The 24,063-nt window shown below is 37.2% G+C and overlaps 1 protein-coding gene across 3 annotated transcripts; it reads right to left on the reverse strand.

The window, feature by feature from the left end:
• Positions 1-536: 536 nt before the first annotated feature.
• On the reverse strand, positions 537-20,981 carry LOC137950288 (mRNA-decapping enzyme subunit 2). 3 transcript variants are annotated; one of them, XM_068796688.1, is made up of 9 exons: positions 20,707-20,980; positions 18,711-18,862; positions 9,150-9,277; positions 8,859-8,957; positions 8,150-8,302; positions 7,785-7,888; positions 7,621-7,688; positions 2,990-3,069; positions 830-968 (listed from the first exon to the last, which is right to left on the reverse strand). In XM_068796688.1, the coding sequence occupies exons 1-9, from the start codon at positions 20,784-20,786 to the stop codon at positions 924-926; spliced, it is 909 nt and encodes a 302-aa protein (XP_068652789.1). In that variant the 5' UTR covers positions 20,787-20,980; the 3' UTR covers positions 830-923. The 3 variants fall into 3 exon arrangements, with proteins under 3 accessions (XP_068652780.1, XP_068652789.1, XP_068652797.1); XM_068796679.1 differs by lacking the exon at positions 2,990-3,069 and having other exon boundaries at positions 537-968; positions 20,707-20,973; XM_068796696.1 differs by lacking the exons at positions 830-968; positions 2,990-3,069 and adding an exon at positions 4,217-4,511 and having other exon boundaries at positions 20,707-20,981.
• Positions 20,982-24,063: the final 3,082 nt, after the last annotated feature.

The raw sequence follows: 24,063 nt of genomic DNA on the forward strand, positions 1-24,063 counted from the left end.
TAACGTTCGCTCTAAGTTAGAGAGACGTCATTCCCTGTGGACGTAGGAGTTCTACTCGTGAATCACGTTAAACTTGGTTTTTCCTTGGTTGTGTCTAACTTATCCTTGATAAACTAAAATTTATACATAACATACATATTATACAAAACTATCAATTTTGTAAATTCTACTATATTTTTGAAACATTTTTCATAGTTTTTTCTTCTTCCACTGTTTTTTGTACATGTATAAAAAGAAAAAAGAAAAAATCGACTTCAAGGCTGAGAGCTTGAGAGGATGTTTTCCCGATATTTTAAACCTTGCTCTTAACGTTCTTTTCGGAAATTTTCTTTTTCCCGATATCCCTCCTAAATGCCTATAGCAAATTTTCTACAAACAAAATACTTTTCAGAAAAGTCTATTTTATAGATTTTTAAACCCGAAAGGTTCAGAGTCGAGCTATTCCTGACCTAAGCTGACCCAAACTACACCCATTGCTTAGCAATCACCCAATCAGGAGCCAACAGCCATTAATAAGCATTAATTAAAGCCTCTATATTAAGTTATTAACAGACTATTTTCTTGGAGAAGACAGTTTTACAAAGTAGACAAATAGTTAACACAGAAAGACCCTTTACGTCATGACATTGATACAGAAATGTTGTTCTATATTGCATGTCAAGTTGGGCACAACATTTACCACCATTCCTGTCGCTTATCTACAGCTAAAGTCGCCACCCCGAAAGCAATCCTTGTCAATTTACAATGACCTATAGAACCATGACACTGATGGACTAGATATAAGAGTTACAATTTAGTCGAACCAAATGCGGCTTCCATAGACTGTAAGATGTAGGCAGGGTCAAACTTGAAACTCCGGAAGCTTTTACCTGGACCATTATCAGCTGGTAACTGGGTTTCAGATCCAGGAATCTCAGCCTTTGTCATTCCTCCAGTAGAGCTGTGCTTCGCTTTCCAGACACACATTCCTGGTTTCGCCACATCAAGAATTACAAGGTGTACTTCTCAATGTGATATGAGGCAGGCAAATTTTATATGAAGAAATATATTTCTTTTGTTTTCAAAATTAATGGTCAGTAGTAAAAGAGAACCAGTTACACTTTACGTAATCCCTTATATCTCCCTATTGACGGACCCAAATTACATCAAATTTAAACTACATATAAATTTAAACATGTTGAACAATAAAATGTCATCTCCAAAAATTATCGCTAAGGTAAAATGACCAAAATACCCTTCTACTGATTTTCTAACACTCCCCCTCAAGCTGGAGTGTATACATCCATGAGACTCAGTTTGTCACAAAAAGATTCAAATCCACGTCTCCCCAAAAATTTGGTAAATACACTTGATCGCCAGATCTAACATATAGAATAACAACTTCTCTCTTCATCACAGCATCCCAAATAAAGTGACAGTCCACTTCAATATACTTGGTTCTTTCATGGGACACTAGATTTTCAGCAATAAATATGGTTGTCTGGTTATCACAGTACATGGTCATAGGTTCATCTTTCTATAGGTCAAATTCTCTGACCACATATCTCATCCACATCAATTCATTGACTGTATGAGTCATAGCTCTATACTCAGCTTTAGTACTTGACCTAGCTACAACATTTTGTTTTTTACTCTTCCAACTAACAAAATTGCCTCCCAAGAATACACAGTAGCCTATGGTAGATTTTTTATCAAGTTTTGACCCTGCATAATCAGCATCAAAGAAAGCTTCTATTTTCAAGTGATCTTGAGATTTAAACAACAATCTCTTACCAGGTGACTCTTTTTAAGTACCTCAGTATTCTCTATATAGCCTCCAAATGAAATTTCTGTGGGCATTCCATAAACTGGCTAACAACGCTCACAACAAATGAGATGACAAGACGTGTTACCGTAGCATAGATAAACTTGCCAACCAAGTGACAATAAACTGTCTTGTCCTTAAGCTCTTCACTTTGTTCATTATGAAGGTTATACCCAACTTCCATATGAGTTTCTACTAGTTTAGCTCCCAAGAAGCCATATTCTTCCAACATGTCTGTGACATACTTTCTTTGAGTTAGTACCAAACTTGCTTTGCTTCTGGCCACTTCAATGCCTAGAAAATACTTTAGGTTTCCTAGATCTTTTATTTAAAAATGTTTTGCCAAATGTATTTTAACCTCCTCAATGTCTTTCGCATCACTACCAGACAAGATAATATCATCAACGTATACAAGCAAGACCACTATACCAGTCTGATGCTTCCTAATGAAAAGGGAGTAATCACAGTGACTTCGAGAGAAGCCAATAGACAACTATCTGACTGAATTTCTCAAACCACGCCTGAGGATTTTGTTTGAGTCCATATATGGCCTTCTTGAGTCTACACACTTTACCATCTTCCCCTGAGCAACATGTCCAAGGGGTTGCTCCATATACCTCTTCATGTAGGTCTCCATACAAGAAGGCATTCTTTATATCTAACTGGGATAATAACCATCCTTGATTTACAGACAAAAATTAAAATTTGTACAATGGACAGCCTGGGAACAGGGGAGAAAGTTTCAAACACATCCAACATCATAAGTTCGTGTATATCCCTTTGAAACTAACCTTGCCTTGTACCTCTCTATGGAACCATTTTCTTTGTATTTAACCGTGTACACCCATCGACATCCAACCACTATAACACTAGGAAGCAAATCACATAAAACCCATGTGCCTCTATCAAGAAGTGTCTCCATTTCAACATCCATGGCCTCCTTTTATTGAGGAGATAACAAAGCATCCTACACAGAAGGAGTAGTGCAAGAGGACAATGACAAAACAAAGTGTTCATACTGATTGGACAAGGAATGATAAGAAACAAAGTGAGATAATAAATACCTAGTACTTTTGTGCATACCTTTCCGATGAGCAATGGGAAGGTGTAAATCACTCACCTTAGGATCAGCAAGCAAGAAGCATCTAAGATTTGATGTGAAGGTATAAGTCGTCTCTGACATACCTGTAAAGGTCTCCTTGTAGTAGCATCAGATGGATGAATAGGAACATCCTCTATCACAAGAGGAACAACAGTATCTGGACCTGTAAGACATGGACATTCATCTATAAAGACCGACGAGTAGAATGGAGTATTCTCAAACAATGTGACATCAACATATACAAATGTCTTTCTAGTAGATGGACAAAAGCATTTATACCCTTTTTGAGTAAGAGAATATCCCAAGAAAATACATTGTTAAGGAATAGTCCCACATGGATTAGGGAGTACAAAGATCTTGAGTTTATTAGTTGGGAAAAAGGTTTCCGAAGTTGGCTAGTCATTTTGGGATGGGCCTTGGACCCAACTTAACATGGTATCAGAGTAGGTACTCACATGTGGGCCTACACCTAATTTATCCACTTGTAGAGCCACAAAAGAGGGCCTACACCTAAAATTATCCACTTGTAGAGCTACAAAAGAGAACCTACCCCTAAATTATCCACTAGTAGAGTCAAAACAAGGGCCTACATCTAAATTATCCACATGTAGAGCCACAAAAGAGGGCCTACACTTGAGGGAGAGTGTTAAGGAATAGTCCCACATGGATTAGTGAGTACAAAGATCTTGAGTATATTAGTTGGGAAAAATGCTTCCTAAGTTGGCTAGTCATTTTGGGATGGGCCTTGGACCCAACTTCACATACATTTTATAGCACAAGGAGACAATTTATCTCTACTAGGACCAAGAACGTGTGCAAAGCAAACACATCCAAATAATCGAGAAGACAAATAAAAAATGTGTTTGATGGTATCAATACCTGTAAAGGTATTTTTCCTTCTAGAACAAAAGAAGGCATCTTGTTTATGAGGAAACAGGCAGTAAGAATCGCATAGCCCCAATAAGATTTTGGAACATTCATATGGAACATCATAGTGCGTGCAGCTTCCAACAGATGGTGGTTCTTATGCTCACCCACTCCATTCTATTGTGGAGTAAACATACATGAGGACTGATGTATAATCCCTTTACAATGATAAATTAATCGAATTTCTGATTCATAAATTCCAAACCATTGTCAGTGCAAAGTACGTGAAGAAAAGTATCAAATTGTGTCTTTATTTCATTAAAGAAAAGTTGAAACATATCGAATACTTCAGATTTCTCCCATAGGGGATACACCCAAGTACAACGACTAAAGTCATCAATGAAAGACAAAAAATACTTATAACCAAAAGTACTAAATACAAGACAAGGACCCCAAACATCAGAATGCACAATGTCAAATAGGCGACTGGTTCTGGATTGACTGAGAGGAAAAAGTGTTTGGTGATGTTTGCCCTACTGACACAACTCGCACTGAAATGAAATACTGGAAGGAAATGCATGAAAATACTGAACTAACTTTGTAAGGGAAGGATGACCTAACCAAAGATGTCATTGTAAAGGTGTATCATTAAAGTAACGCCTGTAATGAGTGGCTCTCCAAATAGTATAGTCAATCTCTCACACATGCGGAACCAATCGTCCTCCTCATCGCGAGATCCTGGAAAACGCAATGACAAGGGTAAAAAGTGGCAGAAGAATTCATAGACTTTGTGAGTTGACTAATCGACAGTAGATTCAAAGGAAATTTAAGAACAAATAGTACAGACTAGGGTGACAAAAAAGATGACGGAACTAATGTAACCATTCCTTGAACTGAGGATATGGATCCATCAACCAAGGTAACATGCTTAATTGTAGTAGACTCTTTTAACTTAGAGAATAGTAAAGACATATCTGACATATGAGTAGTGGCACCTGAGTCAAGAACCCAAGTAGAGGAAGGACGCACATGTAGACCTAATGTACCTGAGCTAGCTAGGGTAGGTGTAGGAGTGGAAACTAGAGCCATAGATGCCGAAGTAAAGCAGCTGTCAACTGTATCATACGTTGGACTAGCTATTGCATCTCATCTAATACTCCAGGTACAATATGCATTATGGGCCCAGTAGGAGTCTCTGCAGTCTCATGAGTAAGAGAATTTGCCCATGTGAGCTTTCCAACTTTAGCCCAACACTTATCAGAAAAGTAGTTGGTCCGTCTACAATGGATACACTTTCTATCCTGCCTACTATCACCTCGGCCTCAGCCTCAGCCTTGACTGTCTCTTCCTTTTCCCCTTGTACTACTACCTTTACCTTTAAAAGCTTTTTGTGGATCCCAGAGTGTTCAGGGCAGACATAGGGACACTTTTAACATCTTTACCTCCCTGTGAAACAATGGCAGATTCTGCATGCAGAACTCTGCTATATGCAGTAGAAAGAGATTTTCAAAAAAAAAAAAAAACATCCTCATAAGCTAGAAGTTGTGCTTGGACAGCATAAAATTTTGGTCCTAATCCATCCAAAAATTTTGCAATGTGTACCTGTCCATGCTGCTTTCGTGTTTCCCTCTCATCAGTAGTAAAGGGGTGAAAACATAAATCTCCTACAGTATTCCAATTAATTCACTATAATACTCTGACAGATCATTGAGGCTGAACATCTTGGCATATAACTCATATACCCTTGACAGATTACTCTTGAGCATAAATAGATAGGAGATCAACATCTCCTTAGCTGTGTCACAGTTCATAACTTGATTCCTGATCTTGGAATCAATACTATTAAGTAACTAAGTCATCACTTGACTATCCTCAGTTTCCGAGTCATCATTTAGTGGGTCCCGAGGATCATCTCTAATGAACTTTGAGGTATATCCGAACAGATTTTGACCATGCAAGAGAATTTTGACCAGTTAATCTTTTTGAAGTAATTATGATTGTATCTTTTCCCTCTGAACTACAGAATTCTCTGAAGGGAGTAATAAATTCACCAGTCTGCCATACATGTCAATAAGCAATCACAATTAACCAAATAAAGCTTCAATCACAAGATAGGTGTGCAAGGTAGGTGGGGCCCACTCCTCAAGAAATAGTCTTTGTTGGTATACTTGTACAAAAAACAAGAATATATGATTTTAATCAACCATAATTTTCAGATCATGCAAAAAACTAGGGCTGATGTCACCTGCCCACTGGGTGACACAACCAACAAAGCCCTGAATTGGGCTGCGCACCTGAAACAATGGGAGTTTCCCACGTCAAAAAATCCCTCTAGGACCTTATTTTAGCATTAGACTGCACCTAATAGCAGTAAAGCCAACAACCTAAAGGTTTTGGTAGAAAAGAATGAGAAAAATCAATTTTTTTTGGTAGATCAGTCAAGACCAAACCTCAACAATTCCCTTTTCTGAATTTGTTGACTTTAATAGAGGAAGAAAATAAAAGAAGGAGGCTTAAATCCAATACCTAGAGCTCTGATACCATGTGAAAATGATTGAGATTTTGAGAGAGTGAATGAGGGAGAGAAGAAAGAGAGAAGAGAGCCACACGAAACTGCTCTCCTTGGGAGTCACGCACGACCCCCAGTTCTTCTTGCTCAATTAATTGTCAATTAATCACAGAATTACCCCTAATTGGTTACACTTTAAATAATCCATTATATCTCCCTTTTTTTAGAAAGAATCCCTTATATCTCCCTATTAACTGACTCAAATTACATTAAATTTAAACTAAAAATAAAGTTAAACGTGCTGAATAATAAAATGTCATCTCCAGAAATTATAGCTAAGGTAAAATGACCAAAGCACCCTTCTACTGATTTTCTAACAAGTTTTGAGTTTTGAAATATGCTTTTGACTTAAAAACTCAGCTTGGTTTGGATATTTTCCATGTAGGGAAAATAACTGATGGAGTTCAGAGGTATTATTGTCTTTTTATATAAGTACATGTAGTCCCTCTTCGTTGTTTAGTTCTGGTGAAGTGGTAGGATGTTATCGGGTTTCTTTAGTTGAAGTTATTTGTTGCTTTGATTAGTTTTTTATGTAAACTAGTGCTAAAGAGCATCATGGTCAATTCATGACATATTAACTTAAGTTGCTTAATTAAATAAGGTTAAACTGATTTTAAGCTTCTAACCAGATGCTGGTTCTCGCACCTTTTCTCTTATTCTCTCTTCATCTATTTCTCTTCTTTTTTCTTCACTTTTTTTTCAATCTTCTTCTTTTTCTTCTTCAAGACTTCTTTTTTACAGATTTTTATCAGTAATGTCTTCAGGTATTTTATTGCATGCTGTGTTGTCTCCACATTATTTCCAAAAAAGATGTGATATTTGCTCACTGTTCAGATACTAAGTTATTACCAATCTGCTCTTGAGCTCGACCTCTCTAAAGAATGCTCAACCTGAGCTTGAGCTAAAGCCCAGATGTTAGAGGTCTAAGCCATGTTCGAGCTTATGTAAGGTCAATCTCGGGTCAGCTTGATGTCACTCCTACAGAGACTTCTAGAAGTAGCAATGTATGATAGTATACTTTACTAAAACCAATACTTCTTGGAAGAATTTCCAGAGATGGCCAGGAGCATGTATTCAAGCATTCGACACACGTTAAGAGTAGCAAACAGTGACAAAAAAAAAACTCAAATTGGCACCTGCTTCACAGAAATCTGAAATGAAGTAACCCTAAAGGACCTTTTTTTTATTTGTAAAAGAAAAAATTAACCCTAAAAGACCTAATTAACACATTACAACAGAAAAAATTCAGCAAACTCAACAGAGAAAGCAGGGTCAAACCTTTGACACAGCCATCCAGTTTTGGAGCAGCAAGGGGCTGATGTGAAGAAATCCATGCTTTAAGAGGCCTGCATGAATAAAAGACAGTGTAACAATGCTCTGAAGCACAAACTAGCTAATATAGTGAACTACTAGAAAAACAGCAAGACATAATATAAACTCACGTTAAGAAGGGTGCAACCATGTAAAGCTTCAGCCCATTGATAGCACGAGATGATGCATCATTGCCTGCTGGCAGAAGCTCATCAATCCGATGCCATGAAATTTCCTGCCAAGAGAATATGTGCAATTTCATATCATTCAAACAAACTTCAAGAAAATTTGCAATTAAACACATCTTGCTAGAAAATCCACAGCCTGTACGAATTCACAAGTTTATACCAAACAACATTAAAAAAGAAAAAAAAACTCAGTCCTTGTACTAATTGATTCGGCCAACTTCCAAAATACTGAGCTCCTTAAAAAATTATAAGCATCTAAACAATTTAATGAAAATTACGATAAATCAAGAGCTGAGGAAAATGCATACACTGATCTCCTTCTTCGTCAGTGGTGCAAAGACAGTATCTTCCTTTACACCAGTAATTATGTAGAGCCGCTGTCTTTGTTGTCCAATTACAACTTCAATGTAATCATCTATTTTCAAAAGCTTGGAAACATCAAAACCTGTTTCCTCCAAAACCTACATCCATCATCAATGTCACTGTTGAATTAGTCTGAAGCACAAAGATTTTCAGAAGAAAACGTACATAGAAGGTATGTTGAATCACAGATCAGGACCAAAAACAACAATATCTACCGAGAAATTTCAGAAGTAAAAGAAATTGAAAAATTCAATGACATCAAAAGGTAAGAAAACTGAAATTAAAAAAAAAAGGGGCAAAGTTTCAGGAAAAGGATTGAGAAAAAAGAACAGAATAGTAGTGAAAAAAGGGAATTTGTCAGAGCTTCAGAAAGAACACATGCCAGTTGATAAAGTAGATCCAAAAAGCAAACTCTCCGGCATGACAGTCAGATTCAACAGTATCTCTACAGCTTTCTAGTGATGGTTTTCCAATACATAGAGCAGACTAACAAAATGACTAAGAATCTAAAAGAAAAATGTTCTCTGCCATCATTTCTTTACACCTAGTGAGTAAACAAAACAATATAACTTACTAAAAGCATTCAAAAAGATTTATCCAGGTCAAAACAGAGAAGAAAAATAGGAAAGAGGGTAGTCTTAGGGAGCATATTACCTCCCTGATGGCACAAGTATGATCTTCCTCATCTTTATTCTTTTTTCCCCTGGGAAAACTCCAGCTTGCACCCGCTTTCCAACCTTTCACTAGTAAACACTATAAAAGGAGAAAATTACACATCAATAGTAAGTTGATAGTATCCAAGAGGGAAAAGGAATGGCAAAAACATTGACATTATCAGAGACATGTGCCACAGACGCTGAGGTCTGCAAAGGAATGGCAAACTCCACGTCATAGAAATTAAGAGTTAACACTAATTAATACAAGATAAGATGCATGTGCACTTACACGTTCACAAGTCTCATCCAAAATTATAGCCCCAGTTACAGGAACTCGAACTTTATATGATGTGAAGTCCTTGTATATATCGTCAATGTGTGCGATGTATGGTCTCAATGCAGCACAACTACTGAACACTATAAGGAATTAAGGAAAACAAGAGCAAAAATAATAGGAAGACCCATTGTTGATGATACTTTGAAAATGAACAGAATAAATTAGAGTGACCAATAGAATTTAGAAAATTAATTAGTATGACCAATACAATTTATTACCCAAAAAAATCATGTACTCAAGAAAAGCATGAAAACCACAAAAGAAGTACCACAAAGCTGAAATTATAGAATTTTTCACACACAGAAAAACTCATCTTTAAATGAGAAAGACATCTTTGAGAAGTTGCATAAAGGGGACAAAAAGTGAGTCATTGTGGCCAAACAAACCATTTTTCTGATACATGCTAAGTTTGGAAAGCCAGCATGGGCAAGTTCCACTATAACAAGAAGAGAAAATGTTTCGTATACTGGCCCACGAGAAGAAATTCAACAACTACTCTAGAGGCTTAGTTAATAGACTTCCACACCTACCACTACTACCACAAGTCCGAGTTCCTCTTCCTCAACAAGTGCGACAATAGTGAGCACAAGTATGCTAGCACTGAATGTTTCTCATTCTCCTTCCTAAATTATCCGTTCAGGAAAATCCACATATACGTCAAATACGTCTTCTTTGTTTCAATCTATCACTCCTCAGGTCTTATCATCGTGTTACTTTAGCCAATGAGTATACCTCTCAAGGGGAGGAAACTATACATACTATACTTTAGATATCCTTTAATTTTTTTCTATTCGTTCCAAACTTTCCTATCAACCTTTTGTCTGTTAGTCATATGACTAAATCTCTAAATTGTTTTGTAACTTTTTCTCCTAATTCTTGTGTTTTTAAGGACTTGCAAATGAAAAAGACAATTGGTTCAAGACATGAGAAATGAGGGCTCTACTTTCTGGATGATGCATCAATTTCGAAGGCGATGGCTCTTACAACTAAAGATTCTTCATACCTATGGTATTTGTATTTGGGACATCCATCACCAACTAAGCTTCGTCAATCTTTTCCATCTTTGCCAATTGATCTTATTTTTTATTATCAATTGTATCAACTAGGGAAATATCGTCGGGCTAGTTTCGCTGCTAACTCTATTTATAGTTATCAAGTTTTTGAATTAAACCACTCAGATGTATGGGGCCCATGTTGTGTCCCTAGTCCTTTTAGTTTTAAGTATTTTGTTTCCTTTATAGATGATTTTAACAGGGTTACATGGGTATATATCATACAGGAGAAATCCAAAGTCTTTGATGTATTTGTGAAATTTTTCAATGAAATAAAGAATCAATTTGGTGCCAGTATTCATATTTTTCATACAGATAATGGCCTTGAGTTTCTCAATCACAAGTTTAATTCATTTTGTACTTGACATGGTATTACTCATCAGACTTCATGTATATATTCTCCCCAGCAAAATGGGGTTGCTGAGTGAAAAAACAAACATCTCCTTGAAGTTACTCGTACCTTGCTATTCCACATGAATGTTCCCAAATATGTTTAGGGTGATGCAATGTTAGCATCATGTTTCTCAATCAATCATATGTGATCTTCTCTTTTGCAAGGACAAGTTCCTATGCAGGTTTTAAAATAATAATGTAAACTTTTTTATTTTCCTCATATCTTCAGGTCTACTTGCTTTGTTTCATGTCTACATGCTTTGTTCATTTGTTTGGTAACTCTGCTGATAAATTATCTCCTCTTCTTTCTTTTTTTTTTGAAAAGGATGTATATATTAACAAAAAGAATTACAAAGAAACAAGGAGCAAATCACTAACAACAAGAGATTGAAAGGATGCTCCTGACTTGGCAAGCACATCTGCCACCGAGTTAGCAGATCTCGGAATGTGAGACCAAATACAAGAAAATTGAGAAGCAACTTCAAGAATTTCCCGAAGCGAATCCCAATGCCGCCACGGAGGGAGGACGCATTTTTGCACCAACCAATTACCACCTTCGAGTCCCCCTCAATGTAAAGAGGACCACTATAATTGTCTCGAAAAATGCAGAGCCCATTGAGAAGACCTTGGAGTTCAGTCATCGTTGAGTTAGCAATGCCTAACAGACCAGCATACGACAGACATTGATTGCCTGAGGAATCCGTGATAACACCCCCCAAAACCAGCCATTCTGGGATTACCTAGAGAAGAACCATCAAAATTTAACTTTAGGAAACCAAGCTCTGGAGGGATCCATTCCTGCATGACTAGGATCTAGGTTCCACACCGCATCTTTGCAATGATGCTCCAATTATCGAGGATAGATAAACCAGCAAAGGAGGAGAAATGCTTCTTTGTAAGGAGCCATGCAGAGATTTGTCCCGTCACACAATCAGCGACCCTTACCAATAAATTACTTCTAGCATCAAAACGCCTCCGGTTACACTCATTCCAAAACCTCCACATAATGAAACCAGTGCAAACGGATATCATAATTTTTCCAAACCCAGGAAGGGGAGTACCAATGAGCATCTTTCTAAAAGAAATCAGATCCGCTGGCATACAGAATTGCAACCCCATCTTACTGAGGATGGAAGTCCATACATTCCACAAGAAAGAGCAATGAAGCAGGATGCGATTCACTGATTCAACCTCAGAGTTGCAAAGAGGGTAGAGAGGATCAATAGTTGGGTGTCCTCTTCTTCTGAGCACATCAGTCGTGAGTATGTTTCCTTGGCAAGTGCTCCATACGAAAATTTTATCTTTGGCGAGGCATAAAGATGCCATGAAAAGAAAATCTCATAATCCCTTTGGTTTGAATGCCAACCATTGATGAAACTGTAAGTAGAGGACAAAGAGAAAATTCCACTATTATTAGGCCACCATATCATCTTGTCAGCAGCTAAAGGCCTCAATCTGCAGGATTGCAAAGATTCCATCAACCTACTTGCCTCCAAAGCCTCAGTATCAGAGAGATCCCTTCTAGGGTGCAAGTTCAAACCATCCCCTTCAAAAGCATCAGCAACAGATATTTCCCTTCGTAAAGATAGGAGGAGAAGGTTCCTGAATGCTAACTGTAAAGGCTCCTGACCCGTCCACCAATCCTCCCAAAACTTTAAAGATCTGCCGTTACCAACATAGAATCTGACGGCTGAAGAAAAATGTGTTTTCTAGGTCATTTCCATCATCAGAAATGATGTAAGTGTTATGATGCAATTAAGCGTAAGAAATATTTTTGTTAACATCAACTTTGTTGAGAATACTCCCTATTTTGAGTCCTCTACTAATTCTCAACCGCGATCCGATCCTTCTCTAGATAACCCATTGCCTATTGTTGGCATGGATGCACCGACCGTAAGTTCCTATCCACCACTTCAAGAGCATAGCTGGTACTCTCATCATCTATTACCAGCCCGGAGGCTCCTGAATTTTCCAACTCATAAGCCACTTTCTTAAGACCAACCATCTTCTTGTTTGCCTACAGGTCCAATTCCATCTGATTTGGATTTGCTAGTTGGTCTTTGGAAAGGTTAAAAAGTCATGCACTTCTCATTCCATATCAAAATATGTGTCCCTCAATTTTTTGTCGCCCTCCTACAAGTCATTTGCATTGTCCTTATCTATGTCTCTTATACCTCCTACAACGTAGGATGCATGCTTCACTTGAGTGAAAACGAGCTATGGATGAGAAGATGAATGTTTTGGTGTCTAGGGGAACATGGAGTCTTTATGATCCGCCTACAGGGGCAGCTATTTTGGGATGTCGTTGGGTGTATAATATTAAGTACAAAGCTAATGGGACCATTGACAAGTACAAATATGGATTGGTGGCAAAGGGATATACCTAAACCTTAGGGCTTGAAGTATTTGAAACATTTTCTCCAGTTGCTCGGCCACCTCGATTCGTATTTTGATTTCAACAGTAGTAAGTAAAAGGTGGCCACTATTTCACCTTGTCAAAGTGCTTTTATTCGAGGACGGAATATCCTCAACTCAGCAATGGCTGCCCATGAACTTTTTGACTCCAAAAAATCCAAATTGCCTAGATTTGTCTTGAAACTTGACTTCAAAAAAGCATTTGATCGTGTCAATTGGAAATTAATTGAACACCTTTTTTACCAAATGGGCTTTGGTACCCCTTGGAAATCTGGATGAGAAGTTGTATTTCTACTGCGTCATATTATGTACTTGTCAACGGCAAACCATGTGGTTTCTTTAATGGATCAAGAGGCATTCGGCAAGGGGACCTTTGATCAACTTTCCTCTTCACCCTCATTGCAGAACATTTGGTGTCTATGGTCCGCCTAGACAAAAGCTCTGGCTAGCTTAGTCCCATCTTTGTTGACCCTATTCAAGATATTGCCTTCCTTCAGTATGCAGATGACACCATTCTCTTCACAATGAACCAAACTCTCATATTAAAGCTCTCCTCAATTTATTTGAAATTTCATCAAGCCAGAAAGTCAGCTAGATGAAGTCCTCCATCACTGGCTTCAATATTGAACCAAATTTACTAAACTCTATGGCTAGGTATCTAGGATGCTAAATTGCAACTCCTTGCACTTATCTGGGCCTCCCATTGACCTCCGGACTGCCTTCAAAAAGCTCTTGGCATCCTGTTATTGAGTGTCTGGAGGGTCGTCTGGCTTCCTGGAGAGGAAAATTTCTCTCCAAAGCGGGTAAGCTTGTTCTAATTAAATCATGCCTTCACGGTATCCCTTGTTACTTTCTATCACTATTTATGTGCCCTGCCTGAATCCGAAATAGAATTGAATTCATCAAAAGGAGGTTTCTGTGGAGAGGCCCAAATGGTGAAAGGAAATACAGTCTCGTGAAGTGGATTGAGGTGAGCAAACCCAAACTCCTTGGTGGACTCAGGATCCATGATACAGCTACCACGAATTTTGTTTTTCTCCTAAAATGGATATGGAAATTCAATCTCTGCCCTGAATTGGTTAGAAGAGCTTTAGTCGCTGCTAAAGCAAACAAATTATTTGGCTGGTGGATAGAGGGTGGGAGGCATTATCGGTTGTCCCCTGTTTGGAAAACAATTGCTATGCTATTACCTGAGTTCAAGAAGGCAATGAAATGCTATGCTGGTAATGGAAATCTCACTAAATTTTGGTTCGATAGGTGGATGGGTCCGAGCAGTTTCAATATCAGCCATGGTTTGATTTCAAACTTGACCAGGAATATTGATGCCTCTATCTGTGACCAATGGACTGAATCTGGAAGCTGGAATTTGAATCTCCAGAGAGCTCTTTCGAACTCTGAGGTATTTTTGGCATCCAATCTCCTTACTAGTTTCTCCTCGGTAACACCCCGGATTTCACTTGATATACTTGTATGGACCCCTTGCCCAAAAGGCTCCTTTTCCACTACTTGGCCTATAAATTCCTCAACAACCCCAATCCTCCTCAACCTAATCACCCTACGACCATTGCCTGGACCTTACTTGCCCCTCTCCATGCTAAATTCTTTATCTAGAACGCATGTAGGAACAAAATCCTCACTTCTGATTCCTTAATTCGGCACAAAACCACTATCCAGGACCCCTCCCGTCCCTTCTGCCAAAATTCTCTCAAAACAGCCACTCGTGTCCTCTTACTCTGCCATTTTGCCCATACTGCCTAAACTAGCCTCCTAAATAAAATCAGTTTCCAGCACTACCCCTCCCAAAATCTACCATCCATTATTCTTTCAGTTACCAGTGCTACCCTCCCAAAGCTTGGGAAACTACTCATTTCATGTTGCGTTGGCCATATCCTTTGGGCCTTATGGAAGGAAAGAAACAACCGAAAATTCAACCACAAATCTATCCCTATTGACATACTGAAAGAAAATATTGTTGGCCCAGTTTCAACCTGGCTCCTGACACGTAAGGAATTTCGAAGCCTCGGCAACTCCAATCTCAGAAGGAACTGGCAGTTGATTGCTGGTCTGACGCATTCTTTTTGTCCTCCAACAATGGCAATTTGGGCTCCCCCACGGTGGGCCACTACAAATTAAACTTTGATGGCAGCGATTTTGGTTGCCCCGGTCCTGCAGGGTTTGGTGGAGTAATACATGATGGTAATGGTAGTCTACTTTTCACCTTCGTTGGGCCAATTGGAATCTTTGATTCTACCACTGCAAAACTCTCCGGATTGCTCAAAGGGCTTCAGATCATCCAAAGTCATCTTGTGGGACCCCTCTATATTGAAGTTGACTCTAAAACTGTCATTGACTGGTGGGCAAAGTCAGCCCCTCCTCCCTGGCAGCATTGAGATATTTTTTTGATATATGTAATTTAAATTCTCTTCTAAACTGTAATTGAAAGTTCATTCCTAGGTCTGCTAATCATTTGGCATACACTTAGGCTAAGTTGGTTGTTTCACTCCAACACCTTGTTGTGGAGGAAGGCCCTTTAAGATAGGTATTGTATTCTTTTTCCCTTTGTTTATAAGTTCATACCTCTTCATTTCAAAAAAAGAGTAAAGGGTGGCCACTATTTCAACTAAACGTTAAAAATGTTTTCATGTATGGTGATTTAAAGGAAAAGTTTATATGGAGCAACCTCATGGGTATCAACCTCAAGGGAAGATAGGGAAAGTATGTCGGTTAAAGAAGACTATTTATGGACTTAAGCAAAGTCTCAGAGCATTGTGTTAAAAATTCAGTAATGTGGTAATAGATTTGGGATTTTATAAGAGTCATTTTGATCATTCTATGTTTCTATTGAAAAGTAGGATTGGGGTTATTATTCTTATATATGTGGATGACATTGTTTTGTCCAGGAGTGACCTTGAAGGAATCGAGCAAGAAAAAAAAATTGGCAACACATTTTCAAACAAAGGATTTAAGAAAACAGAAATATTTCTTTGGTATTAAGGTGGCTTGCGATAAGCAAGGTATTGTTTTATTTTAGAAAAATTACATTTTAGATATGCTGCAGGAGTATGGTCTCTTGGGTGCATGATCTGTGGAAACTCCCATGGAAATTAATGCTAGCCTTCATGATCTTTAGAGTCCTAATACTCAAGGACAAGACACATGATAGATGTCTAGTGGGTAAGTTGATTTATCCCACTATTACCAGGCCAGATATATCATTTGCAGTGGGAGCAGTGAGTTAACTCATGGAAAACCCAGAGAAAATACACTTAGAAGCAACTAAGTGGATTCTAAGGTATTTGGGTGCGCCTCAAAAAGGTCTTTTGTATACCCCTCGTAAAAAGATTGATGTGTTGGGATACTCTAATGCAAACTATGATAGGTGCAAGATTGATAGGAGCTCCACCACTGGGTATTGTTGTTTAGTTGGGGTAACTTAGTGGATTGGAAGAGTAAGAGGCAAGCTCTAGTGGCTAGATCTAAAGTCGAAGCAAAGTATAAGACAATGGCTCACATAGCTAGTAAAATTATGTAGGTAAAATCAGTCAAGTTTGGACTTCACATTTGAAAAATCTGATATTTGAGTGAAAAAGAAGAGAAACAAGAAAAAAAGAGCTTGGAGAGGAGCAGTAGCTTCTGCCTTGGAGTGTGTGCCACAAAAAAGACACATTTTCTTTTAATCAGGGTTTTATGTGATTTTTACATAAAAGACAAAAATACCTCTCAAAACATAAAATTTCATCTCCTAAAATACACCTCTAAAATGAATAAAAATTACACCACAAGCATATGAAGACATTGCCTACCTAACAAACATCATATAAGATAAAAACAAAATATATAAAATGACCAAAATACCCCTGAGTTGATATTTTAAATTTTAACACTCCCCCTCAAGATGGAGAGTAGATATCAAATAACCTCAGTTTGTCACAAAAGAATACATGTTCTATGCCTGCACAGTCTGGAATCAATTAGGGCAATCCAGCAGTAATCTCAATCAATTTTCAATGAATAACAATCAATTTTAGTAATCAAGACCAGGAATTGAAGAATACAGAACTCAATTGCATGAAATTTGGGTGACCTATGCAAAATTGATGATGACGCAAGCAAGGTAGAGGAAGACGCAAGCAGTATTGAAGAAATTTCTCAAATTGGGATCATTAAATGACTCAAAACCCCAATAATCTTTCAATTAGGAGTAGTAGCCATGAGCCAAGAGGCTATGGCAGGCAAAAAAGGGAAAAAATGAAGTTTTTAACATACCAATCCAAAAATCTGGGAAGATCCTCCAAAAAGGTTGTTGAAGATTGAGAGAAGAACCACAAAAATGAGAGAAATCTGCCCAAAAAGTACTTAAATCTTGCTTTGATACCATGAAAAATTCGATATTTGAGTGAAAAAGAAGAGAAGTAAGAGAAAAGGAGCTTGAAGAGGAGCAACAGCTGCTGCCTTGGAGTGTGTGCCTCAAAAAGGACACGCCCTTTTCTTTTAATCAGGGTTTTAAGTATTTTTACATAAAAGACAAAAATATGCCTCAAAACATAAACTTACATAACACCTAAAATACACCTCTAAAATGAATGAAAAATTGAACCATAGGCATATGAAGACATCGTCTACCTAACAAACATCATATTAGATAAAAATATAGTATATAAAATTACCAAAATACCCCTGAGTTGATATTTTAACAAGACTCTAAAGCCTAAGGTTATGAAGTGTAACAATCAACAAGCCACCTTCATAGCCAGTACTCCAGCACTCCAGCACTCCAGCACTCCACAAGAGGACAAAACACATCGAGGTCAATTGCCATTTCATTAGAGATGTTGTTGTGCAAGGGTAGGTTGTCACTCCATATGTAAAATCATCCGAACAACATGGTGATGTATTTACAAAACCCTAGAAAGAGTGAATATTTGGTATTTTGTGACAAGCTGGGTCTATTTGACATTTACTCCCCCATCTTGATGGGGAGAGTTAAAAACTGATGCAGGGGTACTTTGGTCATTTTGCATACTTGTATGTCTCTCATAAAGTTACAGCAAGCTAGACTTCATATTTGGACTCCAGTTTTCAATTTTCATTGAATTCATATTTGTATTTGTGAAGTTATGACAGTGTTTGTAATGAAAGGCAGAAATGTTCGTTCAATGTAACTTTCACTTAAGTGAGATTGTTAAAAGAGAGGGCTCAATTTCTGAGCTCTCATTCAACGCAGCTTTTATTGCTGCTTTCCATCTCTCTCTAGTCTCTTTCTTTTCTCCTTCACTTTACCTTTCTTCCATTCAATCTTGCAACTTTACATTTTTCTATAGAATGAGGAACTGAAATCTAATTTCTGTTACACTCAACAGTTCCTACATGACAGATAAAAATAAACTAAATAAAAGAACTCCCCCATTTCTTTTTTTTTTTTACACCTCATTGCTCTTCTTTTATTTAATAGTAAAGATACAGTCCTAAGATCATTTATTTTAACATAAGATTCTCAGGCCATTGTATACAAACAACTACCCAAATGATTAAAGTAACTTTCTTCACAATCAGGGACAGATGATCACAAAAAACATACCTGAGTTGCACATTCCTAGGAAAAGCGTGACCACCTAAAGATATTACAGAGTAAAGGTAAACAAAAGAAGGATACTCAATGATGTGAATTCCCTAAGAGACAGAGACTTCAGAGATGAACTTTGCTCCACCGAATTGTCCTCATAGAACCAATGTGCTTGTTCAATTAGAAATAAGATCCTCTCAAATGACTGTAAATCTTCTTGTGGAACATTGAGAACAAATCGACTGCATGAAACACAAAGCAACATTTAACAAATCAAGCAACATACGATAAGGATCATATTAGTTTAGTGTGACCAAGGTGATATGGACAACATTTCTCATGTGGAAGGCCTGTTGTATATTTCTTCCCTCGATCATTTGAAATAAGAGGAATCAAAGACCTTTACTGGCAAACACTCCTCACAGGCTCTCATTGAAAACTCACAAATACTTCGATGTTTTGGTTGTGTACTCAAAAAGGATTTTCAGAATATATCAGGGTTGTTTTCACATGATTAGAATTCATATACAGGTTCCACCCATTACAATAATCGTAATGTTCCCTTTGCAATCCTTGATCCCAGGTACCATTAAACTCAATTTTGATGGAAGTTCCTGGGGTATCCTAGGTGCTGCCAGCTAAGGGAGGTTTTTAAAAACTCAGAGGGTGAGGTCCTTGTTTCATATTCTGGGTTGTTGAGGATTATTGATTCGAATGAAACAAATATTAGATCTTTTCTTACTAGTCTCAGGATTTTTAGACAACAGCTTCCTAGCAGCATGTGATGACTGAAGAAGATTCAAGCTTGTTATTGATTGCTGTGAAAATTCAGGTTCAATTCCATGGAGGTTTAATTCTTTTAAGATCCAACTTTGTGAATTATTCAGATAACTCAGCCTTTCATTCCAAGAGCTGCCAATGGTTTAGTAGATAGATTTGCTAAAGAGAGATCTCCTCTCCAACAACTCGTTATGACTGTTTTAATAAAATTTTGATAGCATTTCTAGATGGTCTCGTCTCATATTACAAACCAAGCAAGGGGCCTTTATAAAATTTGTATGAGTGTACTTGTTGTGTCAACACATCAAATCAAACTATTCAAAACTTGCCACCATCAAGGATCCAAGTTACCCAATTAACCAGTCTGGTCCCTAATCCTGACTTTCCAAGCATGATTAAGAAAGAAAGCTGGAAAAAGAAAAAAATGCATTAATGCTAAATGAAGGTTCATATCCTGATCTATATTAAGAATTTGCTTACACATAAAATGGAGAGATATCGAACCATCTTAAAGACCTAAATTTTCTTGACTAAAACTTCCAAGGGAATTTAGCAATTTATATGTTGAAAACCTCTATTTCCTTCATAGGACATGTCTTAACAGTTACCATTAGCCAAAGACAGGAGCGAGTCTAAGGAACTTTTGAAGCTTTCCAAGTCCACAAAATCTGATAACTAAAAACAGAACGGCCAAACAGTATTAAAAAGAAAATTCTGCACGTCAGACCAAACCTTGGATGGGGATATCCCTCCTCCAGATAGGATGTTTTCAAATTCTAACTTTGTTTCTCCCTTTAGTTGTAATGATTTTATGATAATAAAATTGCCTCATATCGTCCTTTAAAACATTTAAATCACCAGTTTTTAAAAAAAAAATAATCATTAAACTCCTCTTTGGTTAAAGAGGAAATAACGAAGAAGAGAAAGAGACGAACACAATAGTTGATAAAGTTGGACTATTATCATGTTTTCCTGAAATCTCTCCTACTTTCTTTTCTCTAATATTTTCTTTATCCAAACAGGGCATTGGAAGCCCACGGTACGTCACTGCGGCAAATAATCATGGGCAATCGCGCAACAGGGATAGTAAATAGCAAAAGCAGATGCAAAAGAAATCGGAGAAGGAAGAAGAATTCCACTAATTAGAATTACACTCGCGCAGCCAACTGTAGTTACATAAAACATAATCTTCAGTAAATGACTCGAGGTAGCGTGCCAACAGGAGATATTAACTATCATTAGAAAAAGTAAAAGAACAAAAAAGATAACTTGAAATTGAATGAAAATGGATCTTCAGAACCCAAACCTGCAGAGATCGTCGAGGAGTTCCTGAGACGGAAGAGCATTTCTCGTTGGAGCGCTTGAAGAACGATGGAGTCCAGTCATAACTGCCACAATCCAGATGAAGCACAAAATCTACATTCACAACAGGGCGCGGTGGAATCGCCGAGCTCGTTGGCCGCGCGCCCTGGAAGGAAGTAGCGGAAGCAGTAGCAGCCAGTGCCAAACAAGGGCTTTTATAGGCAGCGGACACTCGATTAGGAGGACTGGGTGGGCTCAAGTACTTTGGTTCGAGTTGAGATATCTCGAGAGGTCGATCCAACAATAGGGTTGGTCTCTTCGACCAAAGTACGGCTAGATAAGTCTCATTCTTCTTCTTCTTCTCTACAAAGGGCATTAATCCAGTGTTAATATTATATAGACCAGGATATCTGAGCTTTCCCCACATAGAGTAAACTGACGAGTAAAAAGAATTAAGATGCAATTCTTAGTGTTTTTTCTTTCCAATAAGGGTAAATTAATAAAAACAAAGAAATGGAGAGGGGGGGAGAGGTGAGGTTAGAGTTAAAATCGGTGTAGTGAGGAACGATAAAAATCGAAATGAAAACACACTAGTGTAGAGTTACAATACCCTTAAGACGATAAATTCATTAACCTAAAAGTTTATTATTGATCTAGAGAAATTAATCAATAAATTACGTTTTTGCGTCTAGAATGGGAAATAAGGATTCTGACACCTATGGCTCAATCGATGGCTCGTGATCACCACATATCTACACCAAAAGCCTTTCCTTCTCCATATGCTCTAATGTGTCATATTTGGTATATAATGAGTCATGCTTGTTAATAGGCCCTTTGAAAAAACTCATGTTGGAGATAACACACTTGAGTTTGCTTAAAATATGATGATGTTGCTGAAGCCCTTCATAATCTTCTTAGCAATCTAATCTTCTTTAAGAATAAAAATCAATTCCAATTCCTCATTATCAATCTTTTCTTTGACGAAATGATAATCAATTTCGATGTGTTTTATTTACTCATAAAAACCAAATTCATTGCAATAACTAAAGCATTCTTATTATCACAAAAGGTCCAAAGATAGTCACTCACATCCCTTAAAAAATCAATAACCTTTTTTATCAATATAACTCCTACAACGGTGCTAGCCAAAACTCTATATTTGGTCTCTGTGTTGGACTAGGCTATTGTATCATTTCTTGCTTTCCCAAGAGATTCGATAATTGCCAACAAATGCACAATAACAAAAAACCAAGTATGCAACATTGTCTTGTCGGATTCATGTTTTATGCCTTCAAAAGCTAATTTCTTCATTTAAGGTTCTCTTCACACTAAATAATATGTTTAAAGCTTTTCAATGTTCAACAATATGTGTTAAATATTGGAGAGCCCCAATAAGACTCCCATAATTTTTTTATGAGAAAACACAATATTCTATACATGCAATCTCCTATTCTACACCATTGGTGTGGGAGTAGGTTCAAAATTCCTAGCACATGCACACTCAATTATATCTCATGCATATCTCTATGGGACAACATGATTTCCATGTCATTTCTATTGCTTTATGTGAGAAGATATCTCAAAGGTCCAATTCGAAGTGGTTATTTATATTTGTTTAACTTTGCATATGTAAGCTACAACATTACCTCCAATGATCATATCATTGATATATAATTAAATAGAGATCATGTGATTCTCACTTTTATACCTCATAAGATTTATATTTCCCTAAACATAGCTTCTAAAGCCACTTTCTATTTTAATTTACTAGCCTCTTGATAATGCAAAAATTCATGAATCCATTCAATATCATTTAACAATGCTTTGTGACATTGTTCATCACTTGTTTAATACGCACCGATCATCTAGATTTTTTTTTGTTGGCATCGGAATTCGAATGAACACTCTTTGGTCTTGTTGGTTGAGAATGAATAATATATGTACTAAAGTTTATCTTTGAGCCATGAGAATCTATTCCATAATTACTAATATCAATTTCAAGAGAGTCAAGACTATCAAAATCAAAAGTGCATTGCACATCATTTTTTTGTTGAAGAAGGCAGTGAAGGATTATAGCCCCCATCCCCTCCCACTTCCGATCCCCCTCGCAATTTTGATGTAGAAAGGGAAATAAGTGTGGGAACATAAGTGGTGGATAACAATAGGGTAATTCATTCAAAAAGTGGTAAAGGTTATGAGGTAACATGAGTGGAGGTTTCATCAAAAGGTTACATTGAAAGAGACCAAAAGCCAATGTGTCTTTGGGTCAAAGCAATAATTATCTTCCACTTAGATATAATAGCCAACAAAAATGCACTTATATATCTTCGAAGTTAGTAATGCAAGGAAGTAGGTGTGTGAAGAAAAAGAATATAGCCAAAAGCCTATTAGATAGTATACTTAGGGGTTTGATGGTAAAGACATTTAAAAAAGGTGATATGTGATGGAGTGGGTGTAGGTAGATGATCTATGTGATAAAAATTTTTTGTCTCAAAGGCCATAGTCCATACATATCTAGGTACCTAAGTAACAAACATCATTGACAAGGCAATTTCATTAATATGTCTATGCTTCTTTCTATTGTATCATTCTCTCGAGGTGTCTAAGTACAAGATTTCTAATGCGTAATGCCATTCTATTTGAGATAATTGTGGAACTTTTGGGAGATAAATTCTCTCCTACTTATCACTATGTACTAAGAATTGTGTTTCTATGCATTGTGCTTCACCATAATATAAAATCTCTATAAAAAAAATTTAGATTTTGTTTTAGAAAATAATTCCAAATGGATCTCCAAATAATCACCAATTAAGGCAACACAAAATCGAGTATTAGACATTAATGTTATGGGAGCTGGATCCCAAACACATTAGTGTGAATGAGTTTCTAATGATGGAGAAAATGGTGGTTTTTTTCCCATCTCACAATAATGGCAAAGAATGGGTACCATATCATGATGGCAACTAATCAAATGTTTATGACATAATTGATTCAAGGTTGACAAAGATCAGTGTCCAAGATAAAAGTGCCAAATCATTTTACTTAAAAAATTTCTTTGGAAAAGTAAAATATCAACCAAAAACAACTAAACCTAAATAAGGTGCTTTGTGGGACATGGGACAATTCTTAACACAACTAACATCCTCGACATAGTATAGTTGACTATAACATCAACATCTAGCTACAACTGCCTTGGATAGAAGATCCTTCTACGAAAATGAGATTGTTGAACTCAGATCAACATGCAAATAATTTTTATGATAACAAACACTCAAGTTATTAATGAAGTAGATTAAGACGGATCTGTAGCTCAAAAACCACAAGGAAATTTCTGGCTACACATTCATGTGACCAACACATG

Source organism: Aristolochia californica, unplaced genomic scaffold (assembly GCF_029961685.1).
Source record: "Aristolochia californica isolate CCGP_79_NKW_82.1479 unplaced genomic scaffold, dmAriCali1.0.hap1 SCAF_1, whole genome shotgun sequence".
In the NCBI taxonomy this organism is placed as follows: domain Eukaryota; kingdom Viridiplantae; phylum Streptophyta; class Magnoliopsida; order Piperales; family Aristolochiaceae; genus Aristolochia; species Aristolochia californica.